We start from the raw sequence: 17,092 nt of genomic DNA, 5'->3' as shown, positions 1-17,092 counted from the left end.
AGGGGGCGGGGGGGACATGGGGGGACATGGGGACAGGCAGGGGGACATGGGGACATGGGGGGGCACAGGGAGACATGGGGGTGATGGGGACACGTGGGGGGACATTGGGGACATGGGGACATGGGGGGGCAGGGGACAGGGGGGTGATGGGGACAGATGGGGGGACACGGGGATATGGGGACATGGGGGGGCGGGGGGACAGATGGGGACATGGGGACAGCCAGGGGGCCATGGGGTCATATGGGGGCAGGGGGGGACATGGCAGTGATGGGGGGCAAGGGGGTGATGGGGACACATGGGGGGACATTGGGGACATGGGGACAGGCAGGGGGAAATGGGGTCACAGGGGGGCAGGGGGACAGACAGGGGGACACAGGGTCATGGGGGGGTTGGGGGGACATGGGGGGACATTGGGGACATGGGGGCAGGGGGACATGGGGGGCAAGGGGGTGATGGGGACACATGGGGGGATATTGGGGACAGGCAGGGGGACAGCGGGGACGGGGGGGGACATGAGGACAGATGGGGGGACACAGGGACATGGGGACATGGGGGAGGCGGGGGGGGACAGGGGGGTGATGCGGACATGGGGACAGATGGGAGCAGGGGGACATGGGGTCATGGGGGGGCAGAGGGGGACACTGGGGACATGGGGATGGACAGGGGGACACAGGGGCAGGGGGACATGGGGGGGGCAGGGGGACATGGCAGGGATGGGGGGACACGGGGGGGTGTGGGGGTGATGGGGACACGTGGGGGGACATTGGGGACAGACAGACGGACAGGGGACAGGGGTCGGGGGGGACACGGGGGGAGATGGAGACAGACGGGGGGCAGGGGGACATTGGGGGACGGGGTGGGGGACAGGGGGACATGGGGACAGGGGGACATGGGGGTGATGGGGACACGTGGGGGGACATTGGGGACATGGGGACAGGGGACGGGAGTGATGGGGACATGGGGGGGGACACGGGGGCGATGGGGACACGTGGGGGGGGGACACGGGGACAGACGGACGGGGACAGACGGACGGGGGGGGGATGGGGGCTGCTGGGGACAGATGGAGCCCCCCCCTTGGGGACAAACAGGACTGGGAGCACTGGGACCGGGGGGGGGGAGGATTTTAGGGGCTGCCCGCTACTGGGGGGGGGGTCCCGGTATTATTGGGGGGGGTCCCGGTGGTTTGGGGGGTCCCGGCGCTTTTTGGGGGGGTCCCGGTGCCACCGATACCAGGTGTGGGGGGGTCCTGATGCTTTGGGGGGGTCCCGGTAATGAGGGGGAGGGGGTGGATAAATGGGGGGGGGGTCGCGGTGCTTTAGGGGGTGGTCTCGGTTTTTTTTGGGGGGGCTCCCAGTGTTTTGGGGGGGGTCCCGGTGCCACCGCTACCGGGTGGGGGGGGGGTCCTGATGCTTTGGGGGGTCCCGGTGGTAATGATGGATAAATGGGGGGGGGGTCCCGGTATTTTTTTGGGGGGGTCCCGGTGATTTTGGGGGGGGGTCCCGGTGTTTTGGGGGGGGGTCCCGGTGCTTTGGGGGGGGGGTCCCGGTGCCACCGCTACCGGTTGGAGGGGGGATGCCGCGGGGTTGGGGGGGGGGGGGGGTGATGCTGGATACCGGGTGTGTGTGGTGGGGGGGGGTCCCGGTGCCACCTGTCCCGGCTGGGGGGGGGTGATGAAGGGGGGGGGGGTCCCGGGGCCCGGTTCCGGTGGCTCCCGGTCCCCGGTGCCGGGGCGGGGCCGGGGCGGGGCCGAGCTCCGGGCGGGGCCGTTCCGAGCCGCTCGCCCTGACCGCGGCACCGGCCCCGGTACCGACCCCCCCCCCCCCCCCCAATCCCACCCCCACATCCCCGCCCCCCCCCCCTCCGCTTTAGCACCCGGTAATCCCCCCCCCCCCACAACCCCCCCCAGCTCCCTCCCGGTCCCCGCTCCCCCCGGGATTAACCCGGGATCAGCGGCGGCGGCGGCACCGGCACCGGCCCCGGAGGCGGAGCGGGGCCCCGGGGACCCCCCCCAGGTACCGGCGGCACCGGGAGGGGGGGTGGGGGGGGTTGGGAGGGGGGGGGGGAGCATCATTTTTTGGGGATGGGGATGGGGGGGGGAGCAGCACCGGGGCTGCGGCGGCGCCGTGGATGGGGCCCGGTACCGGGAGGAAGGGGGGGGAGGGGGGGGGGGGGGGGCACGGCCAGGCCCGGGGCTTCTCGCCCACGCGTGTGCCCCCCCCCACCCCCACCCTGAGTGTGCCCCCCCCGCGTTTTGCACACGCGTGGGGCGCCCCCGCACCGTGCACCCCCCTCCCATCCCCCCCCCACCCCCGCACCGTGCATCCCCCCCCCCCCCCCACCACCCCCCCAGTCCGTGACCCCCCCCCCCACCTTGCACACGCGTGGGCACGCGGGGTGGGGGCGTGCAAACCGCCCCCACCCCCCCCCAACATCCCCCCCCTCCTCCTTTCCTTGCACGCGTGGGCACGGGGATGCGCTCCCCCCCCCCCCCCCCCAATAAAAGGGGTGCACCCCCTCCTTGCACAAGCGTGGGCAACCCTGTCCCGTGGGGGGGGCGGGGGGGGCGATTTGCACGCGGGGGGGTGCGCGTGCACCCCTTGCACACGCGCGTGCACCCCCCCCCCCCAAAATGCACGTGCAGGGCCTTGCACACGCGTGGGGACCCCCGCACGACCCCCCCCCCACGGGGCTGTGCACACGCGTGTGCCCCCCCCCGTGACCCAGCGCACACACATGTCGCGACAGGGTGCTCTGTCGCGACATGCCGCGGCGCCGGCGGCGGCGTGGGGGCGCTCTTTCTCCCTTCCTCCCCCCCCCCGCAGCTCCGCGCTGTCGCGACACGGCTCCTGTCGCATGTCGCATGTCGCGACAGACCCCCCGCCCCCCCTCCCCTCCCCCTCTCTGCCTCAGTTTCCCAGAGGGGGGGTTCCGGGGGGGGGGGGGGGGAGCTCCACCCGTGCCGCGATGACGTCACCGCGTGACGTGATGGCCCCACGGGGGGGGGGGGGGACGGCACCTGAAGGGGCGGGGCCCCCCCCGGTCCCCCGCCCCGTCTAGGGGTCCCCGGGGTGAAGCCCCGCCCCCCCCCGGTGACTCACCCCCCCCTAATTTTAGTGATGACCTCATCAGCCCGCCCCCGGTTGCCACGGCAACCCCCAACCCCCCCCCCCCCCCCAAATTTTCGGGGGGGGGGGGGGGGCGGAGCCTTCCCGGCCCCCCCCCGACCCAGCAGAAGCCGGGGGCCCCCCCTTGGCCCCCCCCAGCCCTGCCTCAGTCTCCCCCCAGCCCCCAGCACACGCTCGTGCGTTGCACACTCGTGCACGGCCTTGCACACTCATGCGTCCCCTCTCCTGCACCCCCCTTTTGACCCCCCCCACGCGTGCAAACAGCACGTGCGGGTGTGCAAATGCGCGTGCAAGGGGGTGCACGAGTGGGTGCAGGGGTTGCACGAGGTTAGCCGGGCATCTGTGAGGGTGCTGGTGCAAGGGGTGCACACGTGGGTGCAAGGCGGTGCAGGTGCATGCACTGCATGCACAAGGGTGCGTGCAGGGGGTTGCACATGTGGGTGCAAAAGTGTGCTGGTGCATGCACACAGGTGCAGGTGCATGCACAGGGTGCACACACGGGGTTGCACACACACATGCAAAGGGGTGTGAGCACGTGCAAGGTGTGCACACGGGTGCAGGGGGTGTGGGTGCATGCACAGGGTGCACATGGGGTGTGTGCATGGGGTTGCACACGAGGGTGCAAAGGGGGGCTGGTGCATGCAGGGCATGCACACGGGCAGGGGGTGCAGGTGCATGCACAGGGTGCACACACGGGGTTGCACGCAAATGCAAAGGGGTGTGAGCGCGTGCAAAGTGTGCACACGGATGCAGGTGCATGCACATGGGCTGCACACACAAGTGCAGTGGTGCGCAAGTGCATGCAAGGTGCACACACGGGTACAGGAGGCACAGGGCCATAGATGCACATGTGCAAGGGGTGCAAACGCGTGCAAGCGCTGCAGGTGCACGCCGGGGGGTGCCGCACGCATGCAGGGGGTGCAGGTGCACGCATCGGGGTGCACGTGGGTGCAGGTGCATGCAAGGAAGTGCACCACCCGTGCAGGTGCACACGCGTGCAGGGTTATCGTGCATGCACACACAGGTGCAAGGGGTGCAGGTGCACACTCGTGCAGGTGGGTGCATGCAGCAGGGTGCACGCACACACAGGGGGGTGCACGCGGGTGCAGGGGGGGCGCACACAGACGCAGGTGCATGCAGGGGGTGCAGGCGTGCAAGGAGTGCGGGTGCAAAAAAGGGGCTGAGCGTGCACACAGGGGGACACGGGTGCATGCAGGGGGGGTTGCACGCGGGTGCAGGGGGTGCAGCTGCACCCATGGGGGTGCCGACACATGCAGCTGCCCCCCCCACCCCCTCCAGGCCATGGCCTGCCTGCACGAGACGCGGACGCCGTCGCCCTCGCTGGCGGTGGCCTCGGAGGGGACCCCGGAGCAGGAGCTGACGCCCACCCAGTGCGCCCTGCGCGAGGGGCCCCCCCCCATCCCCGCCGCCCCCGAGGCCTGGCCCCGCCGTGGCCCCCCCCGCGCCCCCGAGCCTGGTGCTGCGGGGCCGCTGGCACCCGAGGGTGCCCACCTGCGGTGCCAGGCGGCGGGGGGGTTCCTGGAGGGGCTCTTCGGGTGCCTCAAGCCCGTCTGGAGCATGATCGGGAAAGCCTACGCTGCAGAACACAAGCACCCGCCCGAGGGTGAGGGGCTGGGGGGGCGCAGTGGGGCTGGGGGGGTGCAATGGGGCTGGGGGTGCAGGGGGAGCTGGGGGTGCAATGGGGCTGAGAGGCTGCAAGGGGGCAGTGGAGCAATGAAGGGTGCAAGGGGGCAGGAATGGGGGGAAAAGGGGGATGGGGGGCAGGAAAAGGGGTGCAAAGGGGGGGCAGTGGGGCAAAGCGGGGTGCGACGAGGCAGGGAGCGTGCAAAGGGGATGAGGGGGTGCCATGGGGAAAGAAAGGGGCAGTGGGGTGATAATGGGTATAGTGGGGCAGGGTTGGGGGTGCAGGGGTAAAAAGTGGGGAGGGGGCTGCAGGGCAGGGAGAGGTGCAAGGAGGGGGCAGCGGGGCAGAGGAGGGGGCGGCGGGGCCGGGATGGGGGTGTTGGGGTGCCCAAGGTTGGGGGGGGGGGGCTGCAGCCCGGCCGTGCCAGCACGCGGGGGCCAAATCGGGGGTGCCGGGGCTGGGGGGGTTGCCCGCAGACCCCTGGGAGGTGCCGTTCGAGGAGATCCTGGACCTGCAGTGGGTGGGCAGCGGGGCGCAGGGCGCCGTCTTCCTGGGCCGCTTCCACGGCGAGGAGGTGGCGGTGAAGAAGGTTCGGGACCTGAAGGAGACCGACATCAAGCACCTGCGCAAGCTCAAGCACCCCAACATCATCACCTTCAAGTGAGCGCGGGCAGGGGCACGGGGGGGGCACCGGGGACAGGGATGTGGTGTGGGGGGTGGGGTATGGGGACACCAAGGGCATGGGCATGGACGTGGATGGGGCAGGGACATGGGCACGGTGTGGGCATGGAGCGTGGGGACACGATGAGCATGGAGCATATGCATGGATGGGGCACGAACATGGCCATGGGGTGGTCACGGAGCACGGGGACACCAAGAGCATGGTCATGGATGGGTTAGGGACACGGATGTGGTGTGGTCATGGAGCATGGGGACACTATGGGCATGAAAGGGGCATGGGGAACACCACGGACATGGCCATGGATGAGGCAAGGACATGGCCATGGGGTGGTCACGGAGCATGGGGACACCATGAGCATGGAGCATGTGCATGGATGGGGCACAGACGTGGCCATGGGGTGGTCACGGAGCACGGGGACACCGTGAGCATGGGCATGGACACAGATGGGGCACGGACACAGACACGGAGCGTGGGGAACACCAGGAGCATGGGGCACGGACGTGGTGTGGGCATGGACACGGCATGAGCATGGCATGGACACGGCATGGACACGGCATGGTGCATGGACACGGCACAGGCAAGCCACAGGCATGGTTTTGGGGTGCCCCCACGGACGCAGCGTGCGCGGGGAACACCACCACGGCACGGACACGGGGACATGGGGACATGGACAGGTCCCTCGTGTGCCACAGAGCACACTGGGGACGGCGAGAGGGGGACATCAGTGGGTGCCGGGGTGCAGCTGGGTGCCCCGGTCCAGCCGGGTGCCCCCCCAGCACCCGGTGGCACCGCTGACGGTGCCACTGTGCCGGCAGGGGGGTGTGCACCCAGGCTCCTTGCTACTGCATCATCATGGAGTTCTGCGCCCAGGGCCAGCTCTACGAGGTGCTGCGCGCCGGCCGCAAGGTCACCCCCTCCCTCCTCGTCGACTGGTCCATGGGCATCGCCGGCGGCATGAATTACCTGCACCTCCACAAGATCATCCACCGCGACCTCAAGTCGCCCAAGTGAGCGGGGACGGGGGCTCGGGGAGCACCCGCGGGTGCCGGGGGGGCGGCGGCGGTGCCTGTGGTGGTGGTGGTGGGGCCGTGGCTGTGCTGGGTGCGTGGTTGTGGGGTGGTTGTGCCCTCGGTGGGGCTTTGTCCGTGGTGGCTGCGTGTCCCCGGTGGTGCCGTGGCCGTAGCGGTGATGTATCCGTGGTGGTGCCATGCCCGTGGCAGTGCTGTGCCCGTGACATTGACGTGTCCATGGTGGTGACATGCCCATGGCACTGACATGTCCACGGTGATGCTGTGCCCATGGTGGTGCCGTGCCCATGGTGGTGCCGTGCCCATGACATTGATGCATCCATGGCATTGACTTGTCCATGGTGGTGCCATGCCCACGGTGGTGCCATGACCATGGTGGTGGCACGTCCATGGCGGTGACGTGCCCATGGTGGTGACGTGTCCATGGCAGTTGCATGACTGTGGTGGTGCCGTGCTCATGTGGTGGTGGTGGTGTTGCTGTGCCCATGCTGCTGGTGATGCCATGCTCATGGTGGTGGTGGTGGTGGTGGTGGTGCCATACCCATGGTGCTGGTAGTGGTGATGCCATGCTTGTGGTGGTGGTGGCGGTGCCATGCCCATGGTACTGGTGGTTCCAGGTTTGTGATGGTGGTGCCATGCTCATGGTGATGGTGGTGGTGCCATGCCCGTGGTGGCAGTGGTGCCATGCCCATGGTGCTGGTGGTGCCATGCTCATGGTGCTGGTAGTGCCACGCTTGTGGTGGTGGTGCTGTGCTCATGGTGGTGGTGCCGTGCTCTTGGTGGTGCTACCATGCTCGTGGTTGTGGTGTTGGCATGCCCATGGTGCTGGTGGTGCCGTGCTCGTGGTGGTGATGGTGCCATGCCCATGGTACTGGTGGTGGTGGTGGCAGACCCATGGTGGCTGTGGTGGTGACCTGCCCATGACAGCACCACGCTCATGGCAGTTGCGTGCCCGCGGCGGTGCCGTGCCCGTGGGTGGTGGCACGTCCACGACGGGACACCGCTCACAGCAGCCGCGTGCCCGTGGCACTGGCGCGGCGCTGAGTGGCTGCCCCCGCAGCATGCTGATCACCTACGACGACGTGGTGAAGATCTCCGACTTCGGCACCTCCAAGGAGCTCATCGACAAGAGCACCAAGATGTCCTTCGCTGGCACCGTGGCCTGGATGGCGCCCGAGGTGATCCGCAACGAGCCCGTCTCCGAGAAGGTCGACATCTGGTGAGGGCACGGGGACACCGGGGACCTCGGGGACAGCAGGGAGCCGTGGTGGCACCGGGGACGCAGCAACACGGGGGCTACCGGGAGCTGGTGGCAACCCTGGGGACACCGGGGGCACTGGGGACACAGGGGGTGGACAGCAGGGACAGCGCAGGGGAACGGGGATGGGGACAACGGGGAGGTTGAGGGGGATTTTGTAGGGACATCGGGGACACCAGCAGGGAGGGGACACTGGGGGCGAGTGGAGGGGGACTGAGGGGACAGGGTGAGGCCACCAGGGGTGCCCGGGACCGTGGGTGACGCTGCGCCCAGGTCCTTCGGGGTGGTGCTGTGGGAGCTGCTGACGGGCGAGATCCCCTACAAGGACGTGGACTCCTCGGCCATCATTTGGGGCGTGGGCAGCAACAGCCTCCACCTGCCCGTCCCCTCCGGCTGCCCCGACGGCTTCAAGGTGCTGCTGCGCCAGTGCTGGTGAGTGCGCACAAGGGGGGGACACCCCGTGGGGACACCCCGTGGGGACAGGGGCACGACATGGGGACATCCCATGAGGACCCTGAATGGGGACACCCCGTGGGGACACACTGGGGGTCAGGGGCACACCATGGGGACAACCCATGGGGACCCTGAATGGGGACACCCCGTGGGGACACCCCGTGGGCACAGGGGCACGCCATGGGGACATCCCATGGGGACCCTGAATGGGGACACCCCATGGGGACACCCTGTGGGGACACACTTTGGGCACAGGGGTACTTTATGGGGACACCCTATGGGGACCCTGCATGGTGACACCCCATGGGGACATCCCACAGGGACACCCCATGGGGACACTGTGGGCACAGGGGTACTTTATGGGGACACCCCATGGGGACCCTGCGTGGGGACACCCCTTGGGGACAATGCCCAGGGACACCCCTACCTTCAGGGGGTGACACCATGGGGCAACCCCCCCCAGACACCTTAGGGATCACCATGGGGACCTTCCCCTGGGCACCTTGGGGACCTTCCAGTGGCACCCCAACACCGGGGACCCCATCCTATCGCCCCTCCCCTGGCTGTCCCCATACCTGGGGGCCGTGCCCGTGGGGTGCCAGGCTGGGGGTGCACCCAGCACGTCGCTGGGTGCTGTGTCCCGTGCACCCCTCCCCGCCCGCGGCCCCAAAAGGCTCCCCCAGCACCCAGCGCCGTGCCGACCCCCCCCCAGGAACAGCAAGCCCCGGAACCGGCCGTCCTTCCGGCAGATCCTGCTGCACCTCGACATCGCCTCCGCCGACGTCCTCTCCACCCCCCAGGAGACCTACTTCAAATCCCAGGTACCCGGCGGCACCCTGGGGACACCCCAGCAGCACCCCCAGCACCCTGGGGTCACCCAGTGCCATGGGGGCACCCAGTGCCACGGGGACACCCAGCACAATGGGGACACCCAGTGCCATGGGGACACCCAGCACCCTAGGGTCACCCAGTGCCATGGGGATGCCAAGTGCCATGGGGTCACCCAGTGCCGCGGGGTCACCCAGTGCCACGGGGACACCCAATACAATGGGGTCACCCAGCACCATAGGGTAATAGCACCCCAGGGTCACCCAGTGCCATGGAGGACACCCAGTGCCATGGGGATACCCAGTGCCATCGGGACACCCAGCACCCTAGGGTCACCCAGTGCCATGGTGTCACCCAGTGCCACGGGGACACCCAGCACCCCAGGGTCACCCAGTGCCATGGGGTTACCCAGTGCCATTGGGACACCCAGCACCCTAGGGTCACCCAGCGCCACAGGGTCACCCAGTGCCATGGGGTCACCCAGTGCCATGGGGACACCCAGCACCCTAGGGTCACCCAGCACGTTGGGGACACCCAGTGCCACGGGGACACCCAGCACCCCAGGGTCACCCAGCGCCATGGGGGTACCCAGGGACCCTCAGCACCCCAGGGACCCTGAGCCCTGCAGGACACCCCCTCCACGTCCCATGGCCATACTGGGGCAGTCGGTGCCTGCAGCTGCTGGGGGGGGGATCCCAAGGGATCCTTGCCCATATCCCGGTTCTCAGGTGGCCATGCCCAGTACATCCCAGTGCCTGGAATTGCCATACCCGGTGTATTCCAGTGCTCAGGTAGCTGTGTCCAGTACGGCCCAGTGGCCAGGGTGGCCATGACCAGTATATCCCAGTGTTTAGGTGGTCATAGCCAGTATATCCCAGTGCTCAGGGGATCTATGCCCAGTACATCCCAGTGCTCAGGTCACCGTGCCCAGTACATCCCAGTGCTCAGGTGCCCATGCCCAGTACATCCCAGTGCTCAGGTCACCGTGCCCAGTACATCCCAGTGCTCAGGTGCCCATGCCCAGTACATCCCAGTGCTCAGGTCACCGTGCCCAGTACATCCCAGTGCTCAGGCGCCCATGCCCAGTACGTCCCAGTGCCCCCAGTGAGCGGTGCCGCGTGCCACAGGCGGAGTGGCGGGAGGAGGTGAAGCTGCACTTCGAGAAGATCAAGTCGGAGGGGACGTGTCTGCACCGCCTCGAGGAGGAGCTCATCAACCGCCGGCGCGAGGAGCTGCGGTGGGCACGGGGGGCACGGGGACATGGGGACACGGGACATGGGGACATGAGGATATGAGAGCATGGGGAGGTGGTGACACAGGGATATGGGGACGTGGGGATATGGGGACGCAGGGACATGGGGATGTGGGGACATGGGGACATGGGGATATGGGGATGTGGGATGGAGATACAGGGACATGGGGACTCAGGGACATGGGGACGTGGGGACATGAGGACATGAGGACATGGGAATATGGGGATATAGGGACTCAGGGACATGGGGACATGGGGACTTGGGGCACAGGGACATGGGGACAGAGGGACGGTGGTGCCAGTAGCAGAGGGATACCAGGGGTAGGAGTATCTGGGGAGGGGGTGCCGGGAGGGGGAGAGCTTTTGGGTGCCTTGCATGGGGTGGAGGGGCTGTGGGGTGCTGTGGGGTTCCCGTGGGGTTCCCATGGGGTTCCCATGAGGTTCCCGTGGGGTTCCTGTGGGGTTCCTATGGGGTTCCCATGGGGTTCCCGTGCGGTTCTTGTGGGGTTCCTATGGGGTTCCCATGGGTTTCCCATGGGGTTCCTATGGGGTTCCTGTGAGGTTCCTATGGGGTTCCTTGGGGTTCCCGTGGGGTTCCCGTGCTGACACCCGGTGCCCCGGTGCCAGGCACGCGCTGGACATCCGGGAGCACTACGAGCGGAAGCTGGAGCGCGCCAACAACCTGTACATGGAGCTGAGCGCCCTGATGCTGCAGCTGGAGCTGAAGGAGAAGGAGCTGCTCAGGTGAGCGGGACCCCCCCAAAGCCCCCCTGAGCACCCCCCCAGCACCCCAAGCGTCCCCCGTAGCCGGGTGCCGTAGGGCAGGGGGGGTCCCCGGGTCACAGCCGCACCCACGCCACCCCCGAGCCCACGGGCACCCCTTTATCCGCACCGCAGGCACCCCTTAGGGTCAGCCCGTGGTTATAGGGTCCCTACACCCACCCCGTGGGCAGCCCTTACCTGTCCCCTGTGGCCACATCCAGCTCTGTCCCATGGGTGCCCCGTGGCCGTTGCCATTCCCAGTTCCCCCCCCCCGTGGCCACCCCATGGGGAACCCTATATCCATCCCATGGCCACCCCCATGCCACTTGCCACACCTATATCCACCCCATGGCCCTGACTAACCCTATATGCACCCCATGGCTATGACCACCCCTATAGCCACCCCATGGCCACCCTATGGTCATGGCCAACCCTACATCCACCCCATGGCCTTGACCCACCCCATATGCACCCCATGATTATGGCCACCCCTATATGCACCCCATGGCCTTGACCAAACCTATATCCATCCCATGGCCCCCACCATGCCCCTTGCCACCCCATGGCCTTGACCAACCCTATATGCACCCCATGACTCTGGCCACTCCTATATCCACTCCATGGTCTTGATCAACCCTATATGACTATGGCCACCCCTATATGCACCCTATGGCCACCCTATGGTCATAGCCAACCCTATATCCATCCCATGGCCTCCCCCATGCCCCTTGCCACCCCTATATCCACCCCATGGCCTTGACTAACCCTATATGCACCCCATGGCTACAACCAACCCTATATCCATCCCATGGCCACCCTACAGTCATAGCCAACCCTATATCCATCCCATGGCCACCCTATGGTCATAGCCAACCCTATATCCACCCCATGGCCTTGACCGACCCTATATGCACCCTATGGCTATGACCACCCCCTATATCCATCCCATGGCCTCCCCCATGCCCCTTGCCACCCCTATATCCACCCCATAGCCTTGACCAACCCCATATGCACCCCACAATTACGGCCACCCCTATATACACCCTATGGCCATCCCATGCCCCTTGCCACCCCTACACCCACTCCGCGACCACCCCACACCCACGCCCACCCCTATACCCACCCCAGCCCTTCCCCACCCTTACCCCGAGCCCTTCCCCAATTGGGGGGGGGGGTCGGTACCGACGCGTGCCCCCCCCCAGGAGGGAGCAGGCGCTGGAGAAGCGCTACCCGGGGCTGTTCAAGCCGCGGGCGCCGCGGGGGCTCCTGCACGGGAACGCCGTCGAGACCCTCATCAAAAAGCGCAACGTCCCCCAAAAACTCTCCCCCCACGGCAAGCGGTGCGCCCCCCCCCGGGGGGGGTTATGGGGTGGGGGGGGGGGAATTCCCTGAGTATTGGGGCTGGGGGGGGTGCTGGAGGGGGTGAGGTCAAGGTGCGGGGGGCTTTGAGGTGGGGAATGGGAATGGGGTTTGGTGGGGTGGGGTGGGGGGGGTGGGGGGGTGTTTGGGGGATGGGGGGGGGTTTGGGGGGGTGGGGGGGCGAGGTGGGACACTGGGGTCTCATTGGGGTGGGGGGGGGTCTTGGGTGACTTGGTCTTTTGGGGGGGGGGTCTGGGGGTGCAGGTCCCTGAGGGGGGGGCTCTGGGGGGAGTACAGGTTCCTAGGTCCTTTTTTTTTTGGGGGGGGGGCTCTGGGGGTGCAGGTCCCTGGGTCCCTTTTGGGGGGGCTCTGGGAGTGCAAGTCCCTGGGTTCCTTTTTGAGGGGGGGCTTTGGGGTTGCAGTTCCCGGGGGGGGCTCTGGGGGGGGTACAGGTTCCTAGGTCCCTTTTGGGGGGGGGCTCTGGGGTTGTAGGTCTCTGGGGGGGGGGTGCAGGTTCCTGTGTCCCTTTTGGGGTGGGGGTGCAGATGCCCAGAGTCCTTTTTTTTTTTTTTTTTGGGGGGGGGGGGGCACAACCCCATGCGCCCTGATCCCTTCGGGTCCCCTTGGAGACCTCCCACGGGCGCACACCCCCATGGGACAAAGGGGGGGGGGGGCGCATTTTGGGTGCGCATCACCCACTTGCGAAAGGAATGCCGGTGTTGGGGGGGGGCGCTGCTGTGTCCCCCCCCCCATATGTGTGTGTGTGTGTCCCCCCCCCCCAGCCCTGACATCCTGAAGCCGGAGGTGCTGCTGCCCAAGCTGGACGCGGCCATGGCGCAGGTGACCCTCCCCGGCTGCCCCAAGGGCCCCCCCTCGCCGGGGCGCAGCCGCCGAGCCAAGGGGCGCCACCGGAAAACGGGGGGGCCCCGGGGGGGCTGCGGGGAAGCCGGCCCCGAAACCGGCCCCCCCCGAGGTCTTCCCGGCCCCCCCGCGGCCACCGCCGGCCCCGATCTCCTCGGGGGCACCCTGGAGGCTGCGGGACCCCCCCCCGCCTCCGTGCCCGATGTGGGGCCGGGGGGGGCGGAGGGGACCCAAGGGGTGCCCCCCCCGCAGCCCCCCACCCCCGGGGAGCCTGAGCGGGACAGCGGGGCCGCCCGGGGGGGGCGAGGGGGGGCCGGGCAGCATCTCACCCCCGCGGCGCTGCTGTACCGGGCGGCCGTCACGAGGGGCCAGGTGAGTGGGGGGGGGCTTTTTTTTGGGGGGGGGGTCCCTTATTTTTTGGGGGGGGTTCCCTTATTTTTTGGGGGGGTCTCGGTTTTTTTTGGGGGGGTCCTTTATTTTTTGGGGGGGTCCCTTATTTTTTTTTGGGGGGGTCCCTTATATTTTTGGGGGGGGTCCCTTATTTTTTTTGGGGGGGTCCCTTATTTTTTGGGGGGGGGGTCCCTTATTTTTTTGGGGGGTCCCTTATTTTTTTTGGGGGGGGTCCTTTATTTTTTGGGGGGGTCCCTTATTTTTTGGGGGGGGTCCCTAATTTTTTTTGGGGGGGGTCTCTTATTTCAGGGGGTGGTTCCCTTATTTTGGGGAGGTGTCCGTTATTTTTTTTGGGGGGGGGGTCTCTTATGTTGGGGTGGGGTTCCCTTATTTTGGGGAGGGGGTCCCTTATTTTTGGGGGGGAGTCCCTTATTTTTTTTGGGGGGGTCCCTTATTTTTCTTTTGGGGGGTCCCTTAATTTGGGGTTGTCCTTTATTTTGGAGGGGTGTCCCTTATTTTTGGGGGGGTATCCCTTATTTGGGGGGGTTCCTTATTTTGGGAGGGGTCCCTTATTTTTTTGGGGGTGTCCTTTTTTTGGGGGGGGCTGTTCCCTTATTTTTTTGGGGGGTCCCTTATTTTGGGGGAGTGCCTTATTTTTTTTTGGGGGGGTCCCTTATTTTTTGGGGAGGTTGGAAATTGGGGAGGGGGGAAGACCCCCCCCAGGATCCAGCCCAGCATTGGGGGGGGGGTCAAACAGACCGGGGTCCCTTCTTGGAGGGGGGGCATTTCGGGACCCCTGGGTCCATCCCGGGGGTCTGGGGGGGTCTGGGGGGGGGTCTGGGGGCAGCCAGAGACCCCCATGTCCCCCCCCTTGCCCCCAGAAGCGGGGGGTGTCGTCGGAGGAGGAGGAGGGCGAAGTGGACAGCGAGGTGGAGCTGCCGCTGCGGCAGAGGTGGGTGCTGCCCCCCCCCCAAAAAAAAACACCCTGGTTTTTGGGTACCAGCATGCCACCGATGGGTGCCGGGGGGCACCCATGGGTGCTGAGCCCCCAGAATCAGTGATGGAGGTTTTTGGATACCGGAATGCTACAGATGGGTGCCGGGGGGCACCCATGGGTGCTGAGAACCCCGGGTCAGTGCTGGGGGGTTTTGGGTATGGGAATGCTACAGATGGGTGCCGGGGGGCACCCTTGGGTGCTGGGAACCCTCCCAGGGTCAGTGCTGGGGGGTTTCTGGGTGCCAGGGTGCTGTAGATGGGTGCTGGTGGGTGCTCAGACTCCCCCCCAGGATGGGTGCTGGGGGTTTTTGGGTACCAGCATGCCACCTATGGGTGCCAGGGGGCACCCATTGGTGCTGAGAACCCCCCCAGGGTCAGTGCTGGGGGGTTTCTGGGTGCCGGGATGCTGTTCATGGATGTTGGTGGGTGCCCAGACCCCTCCCCCCAGGATCAGTGCTGGGGGTTTCTGGGTACCAGCATGCCAACTATGGGTGCTGGGGGGCACCCATGGGTGCTGAGAACCCCAGGATGGCTGCTGGGGGTTTCTGGGTGCCGGGATGCTGTGGATGGGTGCTGGGGGGCACCCAGACTCCCCCCCAGGATAGGTGCTGGGGAGTTTTTGGGTACCAGCACGCCACCTATGGATACCAGGGGGCACCCATGGGTGCTGAGACCCCAGGATGGGTGCTGGGGGTTTTTGGGTACCAGCACGCCACCGATGGATGCCGGGGGGCACCCATGGGTGCTGAGAACCCCCCCCAGGATAGGTGCTGGGGAGTTTTTGGGTACCAGCACGCCACCTATGGGTCCTGAGGGGCACCCATGGGTGCTGAGACCCCCCCCCCAATAACTTTTCCCCCCCACCCCCCACTTAGGTGGCCCCCGGGCATGAGCAAGCGGCAGTCACTGTCGACCTTCAGCTCGGAGAACTTCTCGGACGGGGACGGGGACGGGGACGGGGACGAGGGGCACACGAGCGAGCCCTCGCACAGCGCCACCCCCGACGTGGGCAGCACCAACACGGACGAGCGCCCCGACGAGCGCTCCGAGGACCTCCTCTCGCAGGGCTCCGAGATCCCCCTGGACGCCCCCCCCCCAGAAGGACCCGGCCGCCGCCACGGGGGGGTCAGCCCCAAGGTAAGCGTGCACCGCCCCCATCCCGTCCCCAGCACCCTTGGGTGGGGTGGGGGTGACCTCTGGGTGGGGGCTCAGGGGGTGCTGCACCCATGGGTGGGGGGTCCCGGACACCTGGGGGGGGGGGGGGGGGGCAGTAGGGTGCCCCAAATGTGGGTGCTGAGGGGCTCCGGGACCCCTGGGTGGGGGCTCAGGGGGTGCTGGACCCCTGGGTGGGGGGTCCTGGGCCCCCAGGTGGGTGGCAGGGGATGGGGGGGCAGTGGGGTGCCCCAAATATGGGTGCAGGATGGGTGCTGAGGGGCTCTGGGACCCCTCGTGGGAAGGGGGTGACCCCTGGGTGGGGGCTCAGGGGGTGCTGGACCCATGGGTGGGTGGCACCGTGGATGGGGGGGGCAGTGGGGTGCCCTAAATACGGGTGCTGAGGGGCTCCAGGACCCCTGGGGGGGTCACAGTGGATGGGGGGGGGCAGTGGGGACCCCAGGGCTGGGTGCAGACAGGGAGGGGTCCCCCAGGGAGGGGGTCCCCCAGAGCTCCCCCCCCCCACAAACAGGGTCCCGTAGGAAAGGGGGGGCTCAGGGTTACCCCAGGCCCAGCTGCCCCCCCCCAGTTGGGGGTCTCCCCAGTTGTGGACCCCCCCAGGCAGGAGGAAATAACAGGGGAGACCCCCCCCAGGACTGCACACCACGGGGGGGGGGCTCAGCATCACTGGGGGGGGGCCCCAGGAACCCCCCAATAGCAGGGGGTGGGGGCCCCAGAGGCCACATCCCACGGGTTAGGGACCCCCCAGAAACAATTAAAACCCTGGGGGGGGGTCCCAATGCCCCCCCCCAGCCCTGTTGGGGGGGGGGTCGAGGGTGTCTGACCCCCCCCCCACCCCAAACTCTCCCCAGGTCTCTGAGGATTCGGACTGCGACAGCGCGGAGCTCGACCACTCGGGCAGCGGCGAGGGCCCCCCCCGGCCCGCAGCCCCCCCCGGCCTGTGACCTACACCCCCCCCACCCAAAAAAAAACACCGCCACCCCCCCCACCTTGCACCCCCCCCCACCACACACACACTTGTACAGCCCCCAAATATTTATATAAATATTTATCGATCTCTACAGAAAGCTCCGTGCTGTCTCTGGGGGGGGTATTTTTTTGGGGGGGGGGGGGTCTGTCAGCTCCTTGTGTTGGTGTAGGTCCTACTGGAATAGGGGGGGGGGAGAAAATCTGCTGAAAGGGGGCGGGGGAGGCAAGGGGCTGAGCCCCTTCTGGGGGTGTCACCACCCCTGTTACTGGGGGAACTGGGAGCACTGGGGAGGGCTGGGACCCCCCCTTGG

At 67.5% G+C, this 17,092-nt stretch overlaps 1 protein-coding gene across 1 annotated transcript; it reads left to right on the top strand.

Moving 5' to 3' along the window:
• The first annotated feature begins 1,902 nt into the window (after window positions 1–1,902).
• Window positions 1,903–16,879, top strand: MAP3K12 (mitogen-activated protein kinase kinase kinase 12). The gene is made up of 14 exons (XM_084499999.1): window positions 1,903–2,012; window positions 4,425–4,749; window positions 5,247–5,430; window positions 6,268–6,459; window positions 7,541–7,699; window positions 8,012–8,170; window positions 8,904–9,012; window positions 10,147–10,256; window positions 10,899–11,015; window positions 12,236–12,373; window positions 13,175–13,625; window positions 14,525–14,595; window positions 15,515–15,776; window positions 16,664–16,879. The coding sequence occupies exons 2-14, from the start codon at window positions 4,428–4,430 to the stop codon at window positions 16,754–16,756; spliced, it is 2,367 nt and encodes a 788-aa protein (XP_084356125.1). The 5' UTR covers window positions 1,903–2,012; window positions 4,425–4,427; the 3' UTR covers window positions 16,757–16,879.
• The last annotated feature ends 213 nt before the right edge of the window (window positions 16,880–17,092 follow it).

Source organism: Aythya ferina (genome assembly GCF_964211825.1).
Source record: "Aythya ferina genome assembly, chromosome: 28".
NCBI lineage: Eukaryota > Metazoa > Chordata > Aves > Anseriformes > Anatidae > Aythya > Aythya ferina.
This window is presented reverse-complemented; position numbering and strand designations above follow the sequence as displayed.